This window comes from Hyperolius riggenbachi, chromosome 3 (assembly GCF_040937935.1).
Source record: "Hyperolius riggenbachi isolate aHypRig1 chromosome 3, aHypRig1.pri, whole genome shotgun sequence".
Classification (NCBI taxonomy): Eukaryota; Metazoa; Chordata; class Amphibia; order Anura; family Hyperoliidae; genus Hyperolius; species Hyperolius riggenbachi.
The window spans coordinates 197393128-197412227 of NC_090648.1; the positions used below are offsets into that span (position 1 = coordinate 197393128).

Consider the following 19100-nt stretch of genomic DNA (forward strand, 5'->3'; position numbering starts at 1 on the left):
CAGACCCCATTTGCCCCGCCTCTGTCAACTCGGCGGCTAGTTCAACTTTGCAGAAGCCGGCCCACCCTGGGCTTCACTGGGATTTCAGCCGCGATTGGGGAGGATCCTATATTTTACCCTGATGATGCTGCTGCTGCCGCCGCCTCCGCGGCTGCACTGCTGCAACCTGGGGCAATGAGATGCTGCCAAGCGATGCCAGTGCACTACTCCCCTTCCAGGCAGGCTCATGGGGATCCCAGAGACGGAAGGCGGGCCCACCGCTGAGACCATGTCAGCCACTGCTGCCCCTGCTTCCTCTCGGCTGCTCAACACCCGACCAGCTGGGCCACCCAGGCACACCATTGGCAAACACCACAGATGGATCGACACCTTCCGCTGCGGTCAGTACACCACTGGACACCCCTGCCAGCTGCCAGTGTCTCTCTTCATCTCTCCCTCTCTTCTGTCTCCTCTCTCTTCCTCCTGTCTCTCCCACCTGTCTCTCTTCCTTCTCTCTCTCTCTCTCCTGTCCCTCCCTCCTGTCTCTCTCTCTCTGCTCTGTCTCTCCCACCTGTCTCTCTCACCTCTGTCTCTCCCACCTGTCTCTCTTCCTTCTCTCTCTCTCCTGCCCCCCCCCCCCCCCCACCCCCCCCCCCCCCTCCTGTCTCTCTCTCTCTCTGCTCTGTCTCTCCCACCTGTCTCTCTCTCCTCTGTCTCTCCCACCTGTCTCTTCCTTCTCTCTCTCTCATGTCCCTCCCTCCTGTCTCTCTCTCTCTCTCTCCCTCTGCTCTCTCTCCCACCTTGTCTCTCCCTCTGCTCTCTCTCCCACCTTGTCTCTCCCTCTGCTCTCTCTCCCACCTTGTCTCTCCCTCTGCTCTCTCTCCCACCTTGTCTCTCCCTCTGCTCTCTCTCCCACCTTGTCTCTCCCTCTGCTCTCTCTCCCACCTTGTCTCTCTCTCTGCTCTCTCTCCCACCCTGTCTCTCTCTCTGCTCTCTCTCCCACCTGTCTCTCTCTCTGCTCTCTCTCCCACCTGTCTCTCTCTCTGCTCTCTCTCCCACCTGTCTCTCTCTCTGCTCTCTCTCCCACCTGTCTCTCTCTCTGCTCTCTCTCCCACCTGTCTCTCTCTCTGCTCTCTCTCCCACCTGTCTCTCTCTCTGCTCTCTCTCCCACCTGTCTCTCTCTCTGCTCTCTCTCCCACCTGTCTCTCTCTCTGCTCTCTCTCCCACCTGTCTCTCTCTCTGCTCTCTCTCCCACCTGTCTCTCTCTGCTCTGTCTCTCTCTGCTCTGCCTCTCCCACCTGTCTCTCTCTCTGCCTCTCCCACCTGCCTCTCTCTCTCTGCTCTGTCTCGCTCTCTCTCTGCTCTGTCTCGCTCTCTCTCTGCTCTGTCTCGCTCTCTCTCTGCTCTGTCTCGCTCTCTCTCTGCTCTGTCTCGCTCTCTCTCTGCTCTGTCTCGCTCTCTCTCTGCTCTGTCTCGCTCTCTCTCTGCTCTGTCTCGCTCTCTCTCTGCTCTGTCTCGCTCTCTCTCTGCTCTGTCTCGCTCTCTCTCTGCTCTGTCTCGCTCTCTCTCTGCTCTGTCTCGCTCTCTCTCTGCTCTGTCTCGCTCTCTCTCTGCTCTGTCTCGCTCTCTCTCTGCTCTGTCTCGCTCTCTCCAACCTGTCTCTCTCTTTGTTCTCCCACCTGTCTCTCTCTCTCTCTGCCTCTCCCACCTGTCTCTCTCTTTGTTCTCTCTCCCACCTGTCTCTCTCTTTGTTCTCTCTCCCACCTGTCTCTCTCTCTCTGCTCTCTCTGTTCTCTCTCTCTCTCTGCTCTGTCTGTCCCACCTGTCTCTCTTTCTGCTCTGTCTCTCCCACCTGTCTCTCTCTGCTCTCTCTCCTTCCTGTCTCTCTCTCTCTCTCTCCTTCCTGTCTCTCTCTCTCTCTCTCCTTCCTGTCTCTCTCTCTCTCTGCTCTCTCTCTGCTCTCTCTCCTTCCTGTCTCTCTCTCTCTCTGCTCTCTCTCCTTCCTGTCTCTCTCTCTGCTCTCTCTCCTCCCTGTCTCTCTCTCTCTCTCTCTCTGCTCCGTCTCTCCCTCCGGTCTCTCTCTCTCTCTGCTCAGTCTCCCTCCTGTCACTGCCTCCTGTCTCTCTCTGCTCTGTCTCTCTGCTCTGCCTGTCTCTCTCTCTGCTCTGCCTGTCTCTCTCTCTGCTGTGCTCTGTCTCTCTCTGCTGTGCTCTGTCTCTCTCTGCTGTGCTCTGTCTCTCTCTCCCTCCTGTCTCTCTCTCCCTGTCTCTCTCTCCCTGTCTCTCTCTCCCTGTCTCTCCCTCCCTGTCTCTCCCTCCCTCCTGTCTCTCTCTTCCTCCCACCTGTCTCTCTCTCCGTCTCTCCCACCTGTCTCTCTCTCCCTCCTCTGTCTCTCCCTCCTCTGTCTCTCCCTCCTCTGTCTCTCCCTCCTCTGTCTCTCCCTCCTCTGTCTCTCCCTCCTCTGTCTCTCCCTCCTCTGTCTCTCCCTCCTCTGTCTCTCCCTCCTCTGTCTCTCCCTCCTCTGTCTCTCCCTCCTCTGTCTCTCCCTCCTCTGTCTCTCCCTCCTCTGTCTCTCCCTCCTCTGTCTCTCCCTCCTCTGTCTCGTCCACCTGTCTCTCTCCACTCTCTCTTCCTTCTCTTTCTCTCCCGCCCCTCCCTCTCTCTGCTCTCTCTCTCTCCCACCTGTCTCTCTCCACTCTCTCTTCCTTCTCTTTCTCTCCCGTCCCTCTCCTCTCTCTTTCTCTGCTCTCTCTCTGCGCTCTCTCCCTCTCTCTGCTCTCTCTTCTCTCTCCCTCTCCCTGCTCTCTCCCTCTCTCTGCTCTCTCCCTCTCTCTGCTCTCTCCCTCTCTCTGCTCTCTCCCTCTCTCTCTGCTCCGTCTCTCCCTCTCCCTCTGCTCCGTCTCTCCCTCTCCCTCTGCTCCGTCTTTCCCTCCGTCTCTCTCTCTCTCTGCTCTGCCTCTCTCTGCTCTGCCTCTCTCTGCTCTGCCTCTCTCTCTCTGCTCTGCCTCTCTCTGCTCTGCCTCTCTCTGCTCTGCCTCTCTCTGCTCTGCCTCTCTCTGCTCTGCCTCTCTCTGCCTCTGTCTCTCTCTGCCTCTGTCTCTCTCTGCTCTGCCTCTGTCTCTCTCTGCTCTGCCTCTGTCTCTCTCTCTCTGCTCTGTCTCTCTCTCTCTGCTCTGTCTCTCTCTGCTCTGTCTCTCTCTGCTCTGTCTCTCTCTGCTCTGTCTCTCTCTGCTCTGTCTCTCTCTGCTCTGTCTCTCTCTGCTCTGTCTCTCTCTGCTCTGTCTCTCTCTGCTCTGTCTCTCTCTCTCTGCTCTGTCTCTCTCTCTCTGCTCTGTCTCTCTCTCTCTGCTCTGTCTCTCTCTCTCTGCTCTGTCTCTCTCTCTCTGCTCTGTCTCTCTCTCTCTGCTCTGTCTCTCTCTCTCTGCTCTGTCTCTCTCTCTCTGCTCTGTCTCTCTCTGTCTCTCTCTGCTCTGTCTCTCTCTGTCTCTCTCTCTCTGCTCTGTCTCTCTCTCTCTGCTCTGTCTCTCTCTCTCTGCTCTGTCTCTCTCTCTCTGCTCTGTCTCTCTCTCTCTGCTCTGTCTCTCTCTCTCTGCTCTGTCTCTCTCTCTCTGCTCTGTCTCTCTCTCTCTGCTCTGTCTCTCTCTCTCTGCTCTGTCTCTCTCTCTCTGCTCTGTCTCTCTCTCTCTGCTCTGTCTCTCTCTCTCTGCTCTGTCTCTCTCTCTGCTCTGTCTCTCTCTCTCTGCTCTGTCTCTCTCTCTCTCTGCTCTGTCTCTCTCTCTCTCTGCTCTGTCTCTCTCTCTCTCTCTGCTCTGTCTCTCTCTCTCTCTGCTCTGTCTCTCTCTCTGCTCTGTCTCTCTCTCTCTCTCTCTGCTCTCTCTCTCTCTCTGCTCTCTCTCTCTCTCTGCTCTCTCTCTCTCTGCTCTGTCTCTGTCTCTCTCTCTGCTCTGTCTCTCTCTCTGCTCTGTCTCTCTCTCTCTCTGCTCTGTCTCTCTCTCTCTCTGCTCTGTCTCTCTCTCTCTCTCTGCTCTGTCTCTCTCTCTGCTCTGTCTCTCTCTCTCTCTCTCTGCTCTGTCTCTCTCTCTGCTCTGTCTCTCTCTCTCTGCTCTGTCTCTCTCTCTCTGCTCTGTCTCTCTCTGCTCTGTCTCTCTCTCTGCTCTGTCTCTCTCTCTGCTCTGTCTCTCTCTGCTCTGTCTCTCTCTCTCTCTGCTCTGTCTCTCTCTCTCTCTCTCTCTGCTCTGTCTCTCTCTGCTCTGTCTCTCTCTGCTCTGTCTCTCTCTCTGCTCTGTCTCTCTCTGCTCTGTCTCTCTCTCTCTGCTCTGTCTCTCTCTCTCTGCTCTGTCTCTCTCTCTCTGCTCTGTCTCTCTCTCTGCTCTGTCTCTCTCTCTCTGCTCTGTCTCTCTCTGCTCTGTCTCTCTCTCTCTCTCTGCTCTCTCTCTCTCTCTCTCTGCTCTCTCTCTCTCTGCTCTGTCTCTGTCTCTCTCTCTGCTCTGTCTCTCTCTCTGCTCTGTCTCTCTCTCTCTCTCTGCTCTCTCTCTCTCTCTGCTCTCTCTCTCTCTGCTCTGTCTCTGTCTCTCTCTCTGCTCTGTCTCTCTCTCTGCTCTGTCTCTCTCTCTCTCTGCTCTGTCTCTCTCTCTCTGCTCTGTCTCTCTCTCTCTGCTCTGTCTCTCTCTCTCTGCTCTGTCTCTCTCTCTCTGCTCTGTCTCTCTCTCTCTCTGCTCTGTCTCTCTCTCTCTCTCTCTGCTCTGTCTCTCTCTCTCTGCTCTGTCTCTCTCTCTCTCTGCTCTGTCTCTCTCTCTCTCTCTCTGCTCTGTCTCTCTCTCTCTGCTCTGTCTCTCTCTCTCTGCTCTGTCTCTCTCTCTCTGCTCTGTCTCTCTCTCTCTGCTCTGTCTCTCTCTCTCTGCTCTGTCTCTCTCTCTCTGCTCTGTCTCTCTCTCTCTCTCTGCTCTGTCTCTCTCTCTCTCTGCTCTGTCTCTCTCTCTGCTCTGTCTCTCTCTCTGCTCTGTCTCTCTCTCTCTCTCTGCTCTGTCTCTCTCTCTGCTCTGTCTCTCTCTCTCTCTCTCTGCTCTCTCTGCTCTGTCTCTCTCTCTCTGCTCTGTCTCTCTCTCTCTGCTCTGTCTCTCTCTCTCTGCTCTGTCTCTCTCTCTCTGCTCTGTCTCTCTCTCTCTCTGCTCTGTCTCTCTCTCTCTGCTCTGTCTCTCTCTCTCTGCTCTGTCTCTCTCTCTCTGCTCTGTCTCTCTCTCTCTGCTCTGTCTCTCTCTCTCTGCTCTGTCTCTCTCTCTCTGCTCTGTCTCTCTCTCTCTGCTCTGTCTCTCTCTCTCTGCTCTGTCTCTCTCTCTCTGCTCTGTCTCTCTCTCTCTGCTCTGTCTCTCTCTCTCTGCTCTGTCTCTCTCTCTCTGCTCTGTCTCTCTCTCTCTGCTCTGTCTCTCTCTCTCTGCTCTGTCTCTCTCTGCTCTGTCTCTCTCTGCTCTGTCTCTCTCTGCTCTGTCTCTCTCTGCTCTGTCTCTCTGCTCTGTCTCTCTCTGCTCTGTCTCTCTCTGCTCTGTCTCTCTCTGCTCTGTCTCTCTCTGCTCTGTCTCTCTCTGCTCTGTCTCTCTCTCTCTGCTCTGTCTCTCTCTCTCTGCTCTGTCTCTCTCTCTATGCTCTGTCTCTCTCTCTATGCTCTGTCTCTCTCTCTATGCTCTGTCTCTCTCTCTATGCTCTGTCTCTCTCTCTATGCTCTGTCTCTCTCTCTCTCTGCTCTGTCTCTCTCTCTCTCTCTGCTCTGTCTCTCTCTCTCTCTCTGCTCTGTCTCTCTCTCTCTGCTCTGTCTCTCTCTCTCTGCTCTGTCTCTCTCTCTCTGCTCTGTCTCTCTCTCTCTGCTCTGTCTCTCTCTCTCTCTCTGCTCTGTCTCTCTCTGCTCTGTCTCTCTCTCTGCTCTGTCTCTCTCTCTGCTCTGTCTCTCTCTCTCTCTCTCTCTCTGCTCTGTCTCTCTCTCTCTCTCTCTCTCTCTGCTCTGTCTCTCTCTCTCTCTCTGCTCTGTCTCTCTCTCTGCTCTGTCTCTCTCTCTCTCTGCTCTGTCTCTCTCTCTCTCTGCTCTGTCTCTCTCTGCTCTGTCTCTCTCTCTCTCTGCTCTGTCTCTCTCTCTCTCTGCTCTGTCTCTCTCTCTCTCTGCTCTGTCTCTCTCTCTCTGCTCTGTCTCTCTCTCTCTCTCTCTGCTCTGTCTCTCTCTCTCTCTCTCTCTGCTCTGTCTCTCTCTCTCTCTCTCTCTGCTCTGTCTCTCTCTCTGCTCTGTCTCTCTCTCTGCTCTGTCTCTCTCTCTGCTCTGTCTCTCTCTCTGCTCTGTCTCTCTCTCTGCTCTGTCTCTCTCTCTGCTCTGTCTCTCTCTCTGCTCTGTCTCTCTCTCTGCTCTGTCTCTCTCTCTGCTCTGTCTCTCTCTCTGCTCTGTCTCTCTCTCTGCTCTGTCTCTCTCTCTGCTCTGTCTCTCTCTCTGCTCTGTCTCTCTCTCTGCTCTGTCTCTCTCTCTCTGCTCTGTCTCTCTCTCTCTGCTCTGTCTCTGTTTCTGCCTCCTGTCCTCTCCTCTCTCTTGTGTCTGTATGCGTGTGTGCACCTGGGGGTCACTCAGCCAGAAATACATTGGCCATATACAGGGGGATCTAACTATATACAAGGGGATCCATTGGAGATCTGACTATGTACAATGACTGTGTACAGGGGGATCTGACTATATACCCTGGCTATATACAGGGGCGATCTGAATATATACACTGGCTATATACTAAAGGGAGATCTGGCTATATATACTGTAATTGGGTATCATGTTGGTTACCTATCCTAAATGGGGGGGGGTTATCTAGCTACCTATACTATAAACGGGGGGTTAATCTGGCTACCTGTGCTAAAGGGGGGATTATCTGGCTACCTAATCGCTGCCACATTATATATATATTTTGGCAAAACACTGCTGCATCGTGTATTTTGTATGGAAACACTGTACATTGTGGCTATACTACACTACCTATACCTATACTGGGGGCAATAATTCCAGGATACCTATACTGGGGGGCACCCATACCTGACATTACCCGCCGGGGCAGGCTTTCCTTTTTTGGTGGTGGTGGGGGGGGGGGGTGTCATTTCATTCCAAGCACCGGGTGTCAAAAGCCCTAGGTACGCCACTGATCTGGTCCCGGCCAGGCTACACAAACTTTCCCCTACGCTTGACTCCAAATGTTTCAGAGGCTGCGGTAGGGAAGGTACCATGTTTCACATCTGGTGGCAATGCCCCCGGGTCACTCGCTTTTGGAGAACTTTTGGCCTTATACAATCTCTCTTCCATATCACTATACGTAAAGATCCATGGATAGCCCTCTTTCATGGTAAGATACATGGACTCTCAGAAAATCAAAACAAAACTCGCCTCCTTCCTCTTCCTTTCTGCCAAAATGACGGTGGCAAGGAACTGGAAGAAGACACCCACCAATTTCTTAGAAGTTAAAACACGCATGTCAGACTTTATGGTCAACGAAAAACTAACGAGCGTTCTTCGCAACACACATAAGAAATTCCTTCGTATATGGCAACCCTGGATTGATCTGGAATTCCCAGGTTTAGACACTGATCTCTACACTACCTGTTGAGCTCGCTCGTATTCCTCCATAGGACTCCCCCTCTCTCCTTCCCTTTTCCCCCTCTCTTCTCTCTCCTTCACCCTAATCTTCTCCTTTCTCCACTTTCCTGTCCCCCAACCTGCTCCTCTTGGCAAGAGGTGGGGGCATATGGGGAGAAGCTGGAAAGACTTTCCTCTTTTCCCCCCAATAGTCTTTCCGAGACCACTGGTTCTCGACACTGGCCGTCGAGTAACCTCTTAGGTTTGAGCGCTTATGTGTTTTGTTTTATGTTCTATGTTTTACGATTTGTACATGTTTGCGTTCCTGGTTGGGATTCTCTGGCATATGATGCCGTGTGCTGCCGGATTAACCCTCAACCAAGGTCCAGCTTACCCATGTGTTCCCCTGTGCGGGTTACACTTATTGCTGTAACAATCGTGTACAACTGTTTGAATTGGTTCCTTTTGTTATAAAATCTTATAATAAAATCTTCAATAAAAATATTGAAACAAAAAAACAATGCAAACTGCCTGTCTGTCTTAAGGCCCATACACACGTCGGACTTTTGTGAACGACGGGTCGTTTGAACGTCCCCTCGTTGAGTCGTCTGCACGCCAAATCGGGCGTGTGTACAGACTGTCGTTCGGGTGATAAGACTGATTTTGAGCGATCCGCCCGGCAGATCGCTCAAGACCAGTCTTATCACCCGAACGACAGTCTGTACACACGCCCGACGTTCAAACGATCCGTCGTTCGCAAAAGTCCGACGTGTGTATGGGCCTTTACTCTGATCCTCTGCCTTTAATACTTTTAATCATAGACCCTGATTACTCACTGAAGTCCGAATGGATTAGCCATATGCTGGTTTCAGATGCTACTGAAAGCTCAGCAGGATGCCATCCAACTGGTATGGTTTAAAAAGAAATAAATATGTCAGGATCCATATCCCTCTCACTTCAGGTGCACTTTAATAGTGACCACACCGGGGAGGACTCATTTTCTTCCTCCTGGGCAGTCTTAGGGAGTCTGTACCATTTTGGAGGTAAGCTACACTGTTCTAAGAGAACTTGGTTAGGTGTAGCCTGTTGGCTAGACTATGATAATACTTGCCTTTTCTACGGATATCTGTTGTCCATGCAGCTCAGTACGATGCAGGTGGGATATGCATCTGGACACGTCTGCGCTGGATGACATAGTGACAATTCCATAGCATTTTGCACCTGGACTTCTTGCATTAGTCACTACTTTTGCACTAAGAACCTACAAAAGCATTGGAAAATTGAGAGGAAAAATGGGTTAATGCAAATTTTCATTGAACATAAATGCATACCTGAATCACATTGCATCAAAAAAGTTGAAACAAAGGAATTCACACATAAAAAAAAAAAAAGCCAGGAAGTATGCACAAGACTTATTTAAGACAAAATGTCAGCATGGTATTCAAAAGATATATACTGACTACCAGTGTTTTGAAGCAAAGAAAGGACTGGAAAGATGGCATGGTATTTATAGCTTCATAATGTAAGGTGCAAATATTGAACTATTTAGTTATAGGTCAATCTCCTGTGGAAAGACTTATACACATAGGTCTACTGTATCCACCAATCAACTACAAATTAAATGGGGGTAAACAATATTACCATCTACATCACTACAACATTACAATACCTACCTTTCCATACTTTCCAAACAAGTTTTTCAAGTCTGCAGCTTTTGTATTTGAAGAAAGTCCACTGACCCAAAGATTTCTCAAAGAGCTTCCACTTGTACCACTAGTACTTCCTAAAGTGAAAAGCAATGGTTGAAGAGTGAAAATTCAGACAATTTCCCTATTTTCCCTTTAATGAAAGTAGCTAAACTGCAGTCCTAGCAATAGACCGTTAAGTGCACAAAGCACAGTATTATCAATGTAGAGACATACATGGTAAGCTTAAGTAGCAGTTACCATTAGGCTTGCATTAGTCCATGTCAGCTAGGATAAGTAAAAGCTGGGCACAGGAGATGTAAAATCTTAGCCTAAAAGAGGGCAATAGGCACTAGGGAGGGGAGCATGCCATATATAGAGTACAGAAAAGGCCTGTTCTAGCTACCATGAGAGACTAACAGGGCAGAGCTGAAGTATTAGTAATCACACTATGGGTGACATGCGCTCTCCTTTCTGTTGATGTGGACACTTGCCATTGATTATGATAAATGGTAATGTCACAAACAGTGGCACTAGTCCATTTTGCTGTCAGTTACACACTATGGTACTGTATAATGCTGTGCTATCTGCATGGTGTGAAAGGACCTTAAAGAGGAACTCCAGTGAAAATAATTTAATATAAAAAGGTGCTTAATTTTTACAATAATTATGTATACATGATTTAGTCAGAGTTTGCTCATTGTAAAATCTTTCCTCTCCCAGATTCACATTCTGACATGTATTACATGGTGACATCTGTGGGCAGATTATGTAGCTGTTCTGGCTTTAACAGACAGCTATAAACAGCCATTTCCTGTGTGTGTCATTGTTACATTGTGGCAGTTTGCCCAGAGTACCGTACGGTACCAGAGCTTCTTGTGGGAGGGGTTTCAGCACAAAATCAGTCATACAGCGCCCCCTGATGGTCTGTTTGTGAAAATCATATTTTTCATGTAAAAGTGGGTATCAGCTACTGATTGGGATAAAGTTCAATTCTTGGTCGGAGTTTCTCTTTAAGGCCTGGAACCCACTAATGGTACATTACTGAGCCTTTTCTAAACGCTAATGCTAATGTAAATGTAATGCAATGGGTGTAATCCCACTAGAGGGAAGCCATACGCGATGTCTGCTGATCACTGAGAGGAGAGGTCAGCTGTCATATGACAGCTTAATCTCCGCTCTCTGGTGCGCACGATCGCGTCAGGACGGTTCGTTAGCGCGGACGTTGAATCAACGTCCAGTCAGGGCAGCAGCACCACCTGCTGAACGTAGATTCAACCTACGTCGGTCCCCAAAAGGTTAAGGGTCCTATACTAACATTATGTAAACTGGTCACATAGTGTTAATCTTGTGGCATATTGCCACTTAAAGATATTGAACCTAGGTTCCATCAACTATTTTTCAACAATTGACCTACATTAATTTGGTCGCTGTGTTGCTCAGTTAATGTAACCTCTTGTACCACCTTTGCTTATTCGACTCAAAGATATATGGTATTCAACAGCATAATTTTGCAGCATACGTTTGCAGTGTGTTTAAACATGTCAAAAACGTGTCCTTCCTGTGTGTTTTGTATTGGATAAAGAGGTCAGCAAAGATGACGCTGAGGGGAGGAGCAGGCAGTAGGCAATCTGCTTTGGCATCTGTTTTGTGTGCAAAGTTCTATGTGTAGAGGGAGATCAGATTTTGTGTTGCTTTTTATTGCCTCCGCGGGTTTACGGGCTCCGTGAAAATCTGCAAAATCCAGACTCTCCGTACAGTTTTCAAAAACGGAGCCCAAGGGTCCATTTTGTTGAAGTGTGTAAAGCCTGCCACCATTTTTAGAATTGGTATCCCCTCAGCGTCATCTTAGAATTGGTATCCGTGGCTCTGTTTTTGTCCAGGGAAAAAAAACAAAAACCAGAGCCACAGCTACGGTTTTGAAACAAGTGTGAACCAACCCTAATTGGACAAATATATTTGGAAATACAGGTTCATTTTTAATACTTGGTTGAAAATCCGTTGCAGGCAATGACTGCTTAAAGGGGAACTGAAGGGGAACTGAAGTGAAAGGAATATGGAAGCTGCCATATTTATTTCCTTTTAACCAATACCGTTTGCCTGGCAGCCCTGTTGGTCTATTCGGCTGAAGTAGTTTCTGAATCACACCAGAAACAAGCATGCAGCTAATCTTGCCAGATCTGACAATGTTGTCAGAAACAGCTGATCTGCTGCTGCTTCTTCAGGGGCTGTGGCTAAAAGTATTAAAGGCAGAGGAGCAGCAGGACTGCCAGGCTATTTGCGCTATTTGCAATGCTTAACGTTCCTGGCGGTAACCCCGAACGTAGTTCGGGGTAAGCCGCGCAGGAGGTTTTCTCAGGCCCTGCTGGGCCGATTTGCTTAATTTTTTTTTTTGCTGCACGCAGCTAGCACTTTGCTAGCTGCGTCAGCACACCGATCGCTGCCGACCCGCGCTCGATCGCCGCTATCCGTCACGCCGCCCTGCCCCCCCAGACCCCCTGCGGTGCCTGGCCAATCAGTGCCAGGCAGCGCTGAGGGGTGGATCGGGACTCCCAATGACGTCACGACGCCGGTGATGTCATCCCGCCCAAGCCCTCCAGGCGATCGAAGCGGGCAGGGGGATGCCGCTGAGCAGCGGCCATCATGTAGCGAGCCCTGGGCTCGTTACATGATTAAAAAAAAAAAAAACTGCTGCGCTGCCTCCTGGCGGAATTTATTAGACCGCCAGGAGGGTTAAAAGGAAATAAACATGGCAGCCTCCATAGCCCTCTCACTTCAGTTGTCCATTAAGGCTTGAACCCATGGTCACTGTCAGAGGGTGAGAGTTTTCTCTTTCGTGATGCTTTGGCAAGCATGTGCTGCAGCAGCTCACAGTTGGTCTATGAGTTTGGCCTTCAGAAAGTGAAATGTGTACAATGTACATGACTGGTTTTAGATCAGGTGACCAGGCCACTGGAAATATTTTATTTATTTTTCTTTAAAATATTTTTTTTTAGGTTTAGTGTGACTTTAGTTACGTGCATATTTCAACCTGCTATATTCTGAAACACACATCTAGTGCAAATTACAGCAGAATCTCCTAATAAACTCTGATATAGTAAACCTCTGTAAACTCAATCATTAGGCCCTAGCAAATGCATCTTTATAAATAATGCATGACCAAATCTGATAAAGTAAACTTTTCCTGGCCCCTTGGAGTTTACTACAAATGGATTCTACTGTATAAGCATCACTTTAGGCACTGGATTTTTTTAAATGTAAAAGTCTGTCTACCTGCGTTTGCATGCAGCTGTACACCTATTCATACTGACCCCCAGAGTGACTTTTTTTCAATTCAAAACGGGGCTGCACAAAACTGAACTTGGATCAAGTACTGTACAGCTACAGAAACAAAATGTGCATAAGGTTTTCGTTACTCACCCCTGTTCCCACTGTCACTACCTGCAGTCTCCAAGTTTTAAATTGTAAAGCTGGGAAATGAATATCTATAGTGCTCCCTACTTGGTAAATTTTTAGTCAAGCTTGCTAAGCACATTAGACTCACAAAGAAGGAAGGCATTTTGGTCACCACTTTTGCTAACATACACCATTTATATTAACTTTTCAACTTGAATGCCATTTAAATTCACCTTTTTTTTCAATTCTGTATTTAGTAGGGCTATATATTTAACAAAATTAAAATATTTCACAGAAGTTAATGAAAATTTCTAATATTTTCCACATGTACCCTCATTAGCTGGGAGTGCAGGGATTGGCCCCAATGACGGAGCCATAGTCCCGCCCATGGGACTATCTGTTCCTTTTAAAAAGCCAGCAGGAGCAGAGAGCAGCTGTAATTAGCAGTCTGGGGCAGCATCCCCCGCCTGATATATAGATGGCTTCTGCAGCTACTTATCGGAGCTGCGTGGCTGCAGTGCAAATATAAACAAAGGAGTCGGGACGAAGAGGGAAATAGGTAGGAGGAAGGAGGCGACAGTATGGAGGAAGCCGCACACAGGGACAGGGAAAAAGGGGGATGGAGGACACACATAGGCGCTAGTCCGTATATTACAACTATAAGACTCACTGACAACCCTCCCCCCCCCCCCCCCCCCCCATCCACAAATTACAGTTAAGAGTCTTCACCACATACCAAATTTCTCACTGCTAACGGACACCTGAAGTGAGAGGAGGGATATGGAGGCTGCCCTATTGGTTTCCTTTTAAAACTATACTGGTTGCCTTGGGTCCTGCTGATCATTCTGGCATCAGTAATGTCTGAATTACACACCTGAAACAAGCATGTGGCTAACCTTGTCAGAAACATATGATCTGAACGCTTGTTCAGGGTCCATGGGCAAAAGTATTAGATGCAGAGGATTAGCAGGACTGCCAGGCAACTGGTATGGTTTAAAAAGTAAATATGGAAGCCTCCATAACCCTCCCAGTTCAGGTGTCCTTTGTACCTAAAATGCAAGATCTATATATGCCTTGTGCAGTGTCTATTCTAACATTCCAGTATCTTTAACACAAAACAACAATTTGAATGATTTAAAGGGGGGGGGGGGGGGGGTACCCAATTGTCACTTCAAGTAAATAAATAAACACACAAAAAAGTACACAATGAGATGGTATCCTCCTTTTATCGACACACTAGGGCTTAATCAATGAAATACAGCTACAATTCAATCTGACCACACTGAATGGGAAAATTAAGAGCAGTCTACTGCATTTTTTTCTAGGGGACTGTCTTTTTAGGGTGCAACACTTCTTTATTTAATAAAATGATCTAAGATTTTTCTGCACACAGGTAGTACAATAATACAAGAGAGATATGGGCGTGTGAATACAGTCATCTGTACAGCTGCAGAACTTTTGGTGACTGGGGAGTACCATATGACATTGTGTTATGGTAGATGCTGTGAGAAAAAAGGGCTGCTGTAAATCAAAGATGGCTGGATAGTGTAATGGTTAAGGGCTCCGTCTCTGATGCAGGAGACCTGAGTTAAAAATATCATCTCTACCCACTTCAGTAAGCCAGCACCTATTCAGTAAGGATTTCTTGGGCGAGAATCCCTAACACCGCCACTGCCTACTGAGTGCTCTAGTGGCTGCCTCACACGCGCTTTGAGTCAGACAGGAGAAAAGCGTTATACAAAAACTGGAATTATTATTTCACTTAATTTATGCTGGAGGAAATGTACTTGATATTTGTATGTGTTTACATGTATTTAAAATGTTATGATTTTCCAGTTAGTGTTCCTTTAAAAACTTTAGAGTTTCTCTAACGGCCCTCAATGGAAGTTGGGCCTATAAAAAGGAAAAGAAGAATATCCTTATTTCCTCTTAAGCAATGACAATTGCCTGGCTGTCCGGTTGATCCCCTGCATGTAATACTTTAAAAAATGGAACCTGAAGTGAGAGAGGTATGGGGGCTGCCATTTTTATTTCCTTTTAAGCAATACCAGTTGCCTTGGTAGCCCTGCAACTGATCCTCTGCCTCTAATAATTTTAGCTTTTGAACCTGAACAAGCATGCAGCAGATCAGGTGTTTCTGACTGGCAGAACTGACAAGATTAGCTGCATGCTTGGTTCTGGTTGATTCAGGTGCTACTGCAGCCAAATAAACCAGCAGGGCTGCCAGGCAACCTGTATCATTTAAAAGGAAAGAAATATGGCAGTCTCCATATACCTCTCGCTTCATGTTCACTTTAAGCCATAGGCACTGAACAAGCATGCAGATCAGGTGCTCTGATCCACGGCTGACCAAATTAGCCACATTCTTTTTTCAGGTGTGGGATTCAAACACTACTACAGCTAAGATCAGCAAGATTGCCAGGCAACTGGTATTGATTAAAGGGAACCTAAGCCAAAGCTCGGGTTTAGAAAGATACAAAAAAGAGGAAGCCTCAGGATCCTATTGAGGCTTTCCTCAGTGTCCTCCATTCTCCCACTGCCTAACGCAGACCCCCTACACATTGGGGGTCCGTGCTCCCCTATATGTGCACAGCCATGCAAATACGTCCACGCACGCACAGCGAGCAGCTCTGGCTTATTGCTATTGCACAACCGCGCTGATGCCAGAGGATGTGCGCAGCCCTGATAAGATTGGCAACTATTCCTTGTCGGCAATCTTCCGGGGGCCTGCGCTAGGAGAGGGGAGAGTGCAGAATGCCAAGGGAAGCCTCAACAGGATCCTTAGGCTTCCCTCGCTTTAGGCAAGCGTCTTTTTTTACCCGATTTTCGGCCCAGTATACTTTTAAGCTGGATTCACACTCTGCGTGTTGCATTACGCACACGTTGTGCGTGCGTGTGAACTGCAAGTGTGTTATACCATATACACATTAATTCAAAGCCTGCATGCAGCGAGTAGATGCGAGCCCATAAAACTACATGGCCAGTGAGTAGAATTATTCTGCAACTGATGCAGTGTGAAAGGAGCTTAAAAGGAAACCAATACGGCCACCAAACGTCTCTCACTTTAGGTTTCCAGCCTTAATACAAGTCATTTACCCGTTTTAAGAGTACAAGAAACCGCTTACCTTTATCATCTTTGGATGTGGTTTTGCTTTCCTTCCCATCCTTTGAAGAACTGCAAGATGCAAGTAATTAGAAAATAAAATGAAAAACTGATAAATAATCCTATTCTATACTAAAAAAACAAAAACAAATAAAACATCTTGCAGTGGCTCAAATACATCTTAGAGGAACAAGATTCCCTTAAATGGTTCTTGATATAAATGTTCCCTAGGTAGCCTGTAGATCTAGGTTTTCTGACAATTCTATTCAGTGTGGAAATAAGGCAAATCTTCTCCCAAATTCAAGAAATGGACTTCATTTTGTTTTCGGGCAGCTGTTCCTTACCATCACCACAAGGAGTGTACAAAAAAAAAAAAAAACTTGACAATTTAGCAAAAATAAAATAAAATTGCTCTCAACTCGATAATGAAACTGGCAGAACATACCGGGTAGATCTCCAATAAAAGAAAAAATAAAAAAATAAAAAATAAGTAACTTATGAGGCTCAAAAACCATTATACAGACAAACCAAGGTACTAATCATATTCTTCATGCTACCCCTTAATGCAGAGTGCTCTTACGGAACGTTGGTAATCAGTATCGTAAAGAACTGACATAGAAAAACAAACCTCTTTGCTTGACCAGAGGTCCCAGTAGAGGAGGGACCTTTCTTCTGAGACTCCTTGTCTTTATCTCCAGATTCAGACTTCTTAGAACCTTCTCTAGCTTCCTTCTTAGCACCATCTCCTTTCCCAGTCTCTTCCTTATCGTCTTTTTGGTTCTCAGGCACGGCATCTTTTTGTTCCTCCAGGCCATTCTTGCTGTCACTCTTCTCCTGTTCATTCTTTGGCTTGCATGTCTCAGAATCTGCAAGTTTCACACTTTTACCTGTTTCGAGGAGATCATCACCATCACAATCGATAGTGATGGCATCTTCAGCCTGGATTGTAACCGACACATTATCATCATCTGCTTCTTTCACGGAAGTGCCATCTTTCAATTCTTCTTTAACAGGGAGATCTGATCCTTTTTCTTCTGAATGAGGGGGTTTACATACGTCGTGTGTACCATCATCAGAACCTGTTATATCTAAGAGGATTTAACAGGAATAAACATGGCAAAATCAGAAGTTTAAACAAATTAGAATTCTAGTGTAGGACCTATATAAAATAAAACCGGGTTAACAGAATACATTTCTTTTAAAAGTATAGACAAACAAGGTGACAATTCTTCATGGCATGACATCTTAAGATATAGGTTGATAGCGATCCATTTCCTGATATGTGAAGGAGCTTCATTAAAGAGAGCTTCCAAATCCAAGTAAGCCAGACTTCCATCACTGTCAAAATACTCCACTGTAAAAAGTTCTCCAAACGATTCAACTGAGTCTTTCTTCACCTCAATGCTATGAGAGGACTAATAGTTTCTGAAAATAAACAAGTCCAAGCATATCTTCAGCATGCTGTCCAGTAACCCTGGATGACAAAAGCAGTAGGAGCTTCTCCTCCCTGTAGCTTTGAGACTGTCCAGATGTGTCCATGTACTCCTATACAACAGCTGTGTATGCTTGTAACAAATCTCAGTCATATTCTGCAGATGTATTCATAGCTTTGGCAGCATGGTTATATGGTGTACAAGAATCAAGTTCCAGTGCAGCGGCCACAGATACAAGTATGATGTTCCATAGTGGCGGCCACAGCCGCAAGCCTGAAGTGCCATAGCAGTGGTCACACGTACATGAACCCAAAGTGTAGGTGATGCACAGCTGTAGCAATAGGTCACAGAAGAACGATGTTCAGCATGATAATAGGCAATAAAAGAATGATGTTCCAATGTAATAGGCAGAAGCCAGTAAAATGATGCTCCTCATTTCCAGTAGACTGAAGTCCTCCACTTTTGAAATACATTGCATTGAAGCATGTCATCACAAGTTTCAGTAATCTTCTTTAAGAAACAACATCTAGGATGTAAAGGTCTTACTTTCCTTAAAAGCTTGTGTCAAGTCAAATAGTTGTCCACATGAGGTTGTCATACGCAGGTTGACTTTCCCACAAAGCACAGGTCATTTAGACTGCGTTGCGGGTGAAAATCACTACAACAACTTACCTGTCAGAAGTGCTTTTTCTGTAAACATTTCAAAAATCTTGAGGATTACTGTTTTATAAAAAAAAGGTTTTCCCATGTAACTCAACAGGAAAAGAAACAGAAGTATTTGGGTCTCAAAAATAAAGTTTGGGTTTTTTTAACTGAAAGGAGGAATAGCTTGGAGACTGACCTTTAGCATCATTTTCATCCTCTTCTTCCTGAAAAGTGAGAAAGTGAACTTGTAAATGGAAAGAAAACAAGTGAAGAACTAAACATGCATTAGCTTGGTAAAAGGTCTAATGCTGGGCATACACGGGTTAGATTATGCGCCGGATCGAGGCACTAGCTCGATTCCGGCGCGTCCCCGCTTGCGCCCGGATCGATTCTCGGACACGTCGGAAATTATCAATCAAGCCATCAGCGGCTGAATTGATAAGAAGGAATCCATCCGTGTATGCCCAGCATAAGAGCATTGGTCAAAATAATTGTCAAAGACCAGTCCGGGGGTGTGGGTGTGTGCGTCTCTATAACCTGTCTAACTAGGTTTGCAAAGCTAGTTTCTTGCGCAAACCATATCTGCAGCTTCCCTGGAGTAAACTGCAGTACATGAGCTGTCCAGACCTCCTCCAGCCTGCCACCCAAAGGAAGCAGTCATGGAAGAGTTGGAAGAGGAAAAACTATATACTCCTAAACTCTTTACTCATAGCAGCTCTGCCCATACATTTTAAGAGACATTTTCACTGATTCCAACTGGTTGTGCTAGGCATATGTGCGATGGTGATGGACATGAGAAAGGAAACAAGGAACCAAACTGTGTCACTTGTTATCAGTGAGGCAGATGTGGTGATTAAACCAGGATCACAAATGTTTCAGCACATAAAACAACTCATGCAGGCATTCTTTAGTTGTTGCCTGTTCATCACTCCCAGTGAGTCAGTAGTATTCACTTCTGATCATTTTGATTGGAACATCTGTTGATATGAAGAATATACTGAATGGTGTAAATCAGTCCAAAAACTGAATTTGAAGAGACGAAAGCAGCAGAAACTCTGAAGTTCCCACAGGAACAAATAAAAGGAATCATGCTAGAGCAATCTGTGAGATTGATAGAAATGAAGCCATAAAGAGACATATGTATACAATTCAGAGCTCTGATTTCAAGGACAACTGAAGTGAGACGTATATGGAGGCTGCCATATTTATTTCCTTTCAAGCAATACCAGTTGCCTGGCAGCCCTGCTGGTCTATTTGGCTGCAGTAGTGTCTGG

At 47.0% G+C, this 19100-nt stretch overlaps 1 protein-coding gene across 3 annotated transcripts in view; it reads right to left on the bottom strand.

Moving 5' to 3' along the window:
• The window catches only part of SLTM (SAFB like transcription modulator), a 116412-nt gene that overhangs the window by 29141 nt on the left and 68171 nt on the right, over positions 1-19100 (bottom strand). For all 3 annotated transcript variants that reach the window (XM_068275523.1, XM_068275525.1, XM_068275524.1), the window contains 5 exons: positions 18023-18050; positions 16377-16836; positions 15771-15820; positions 9238-9347; positions 8676-8825 (listed from right to left, as the gene is read on the bottom strand). In XM_068275523.1, coding sequence (XP_068131624.1) covers positions 8676-8825; positions 9238-9347; positions 15771-15820; positions 16377-16836; positions 18023-18050 — 798 coding nt within the window. The remainder of the gene's footprint in view (positions 1-8675; positions 8826-9237; positions 9348-15770; positions 15821-16376; positions 16837-18022; positions 18051-19100) is intronic.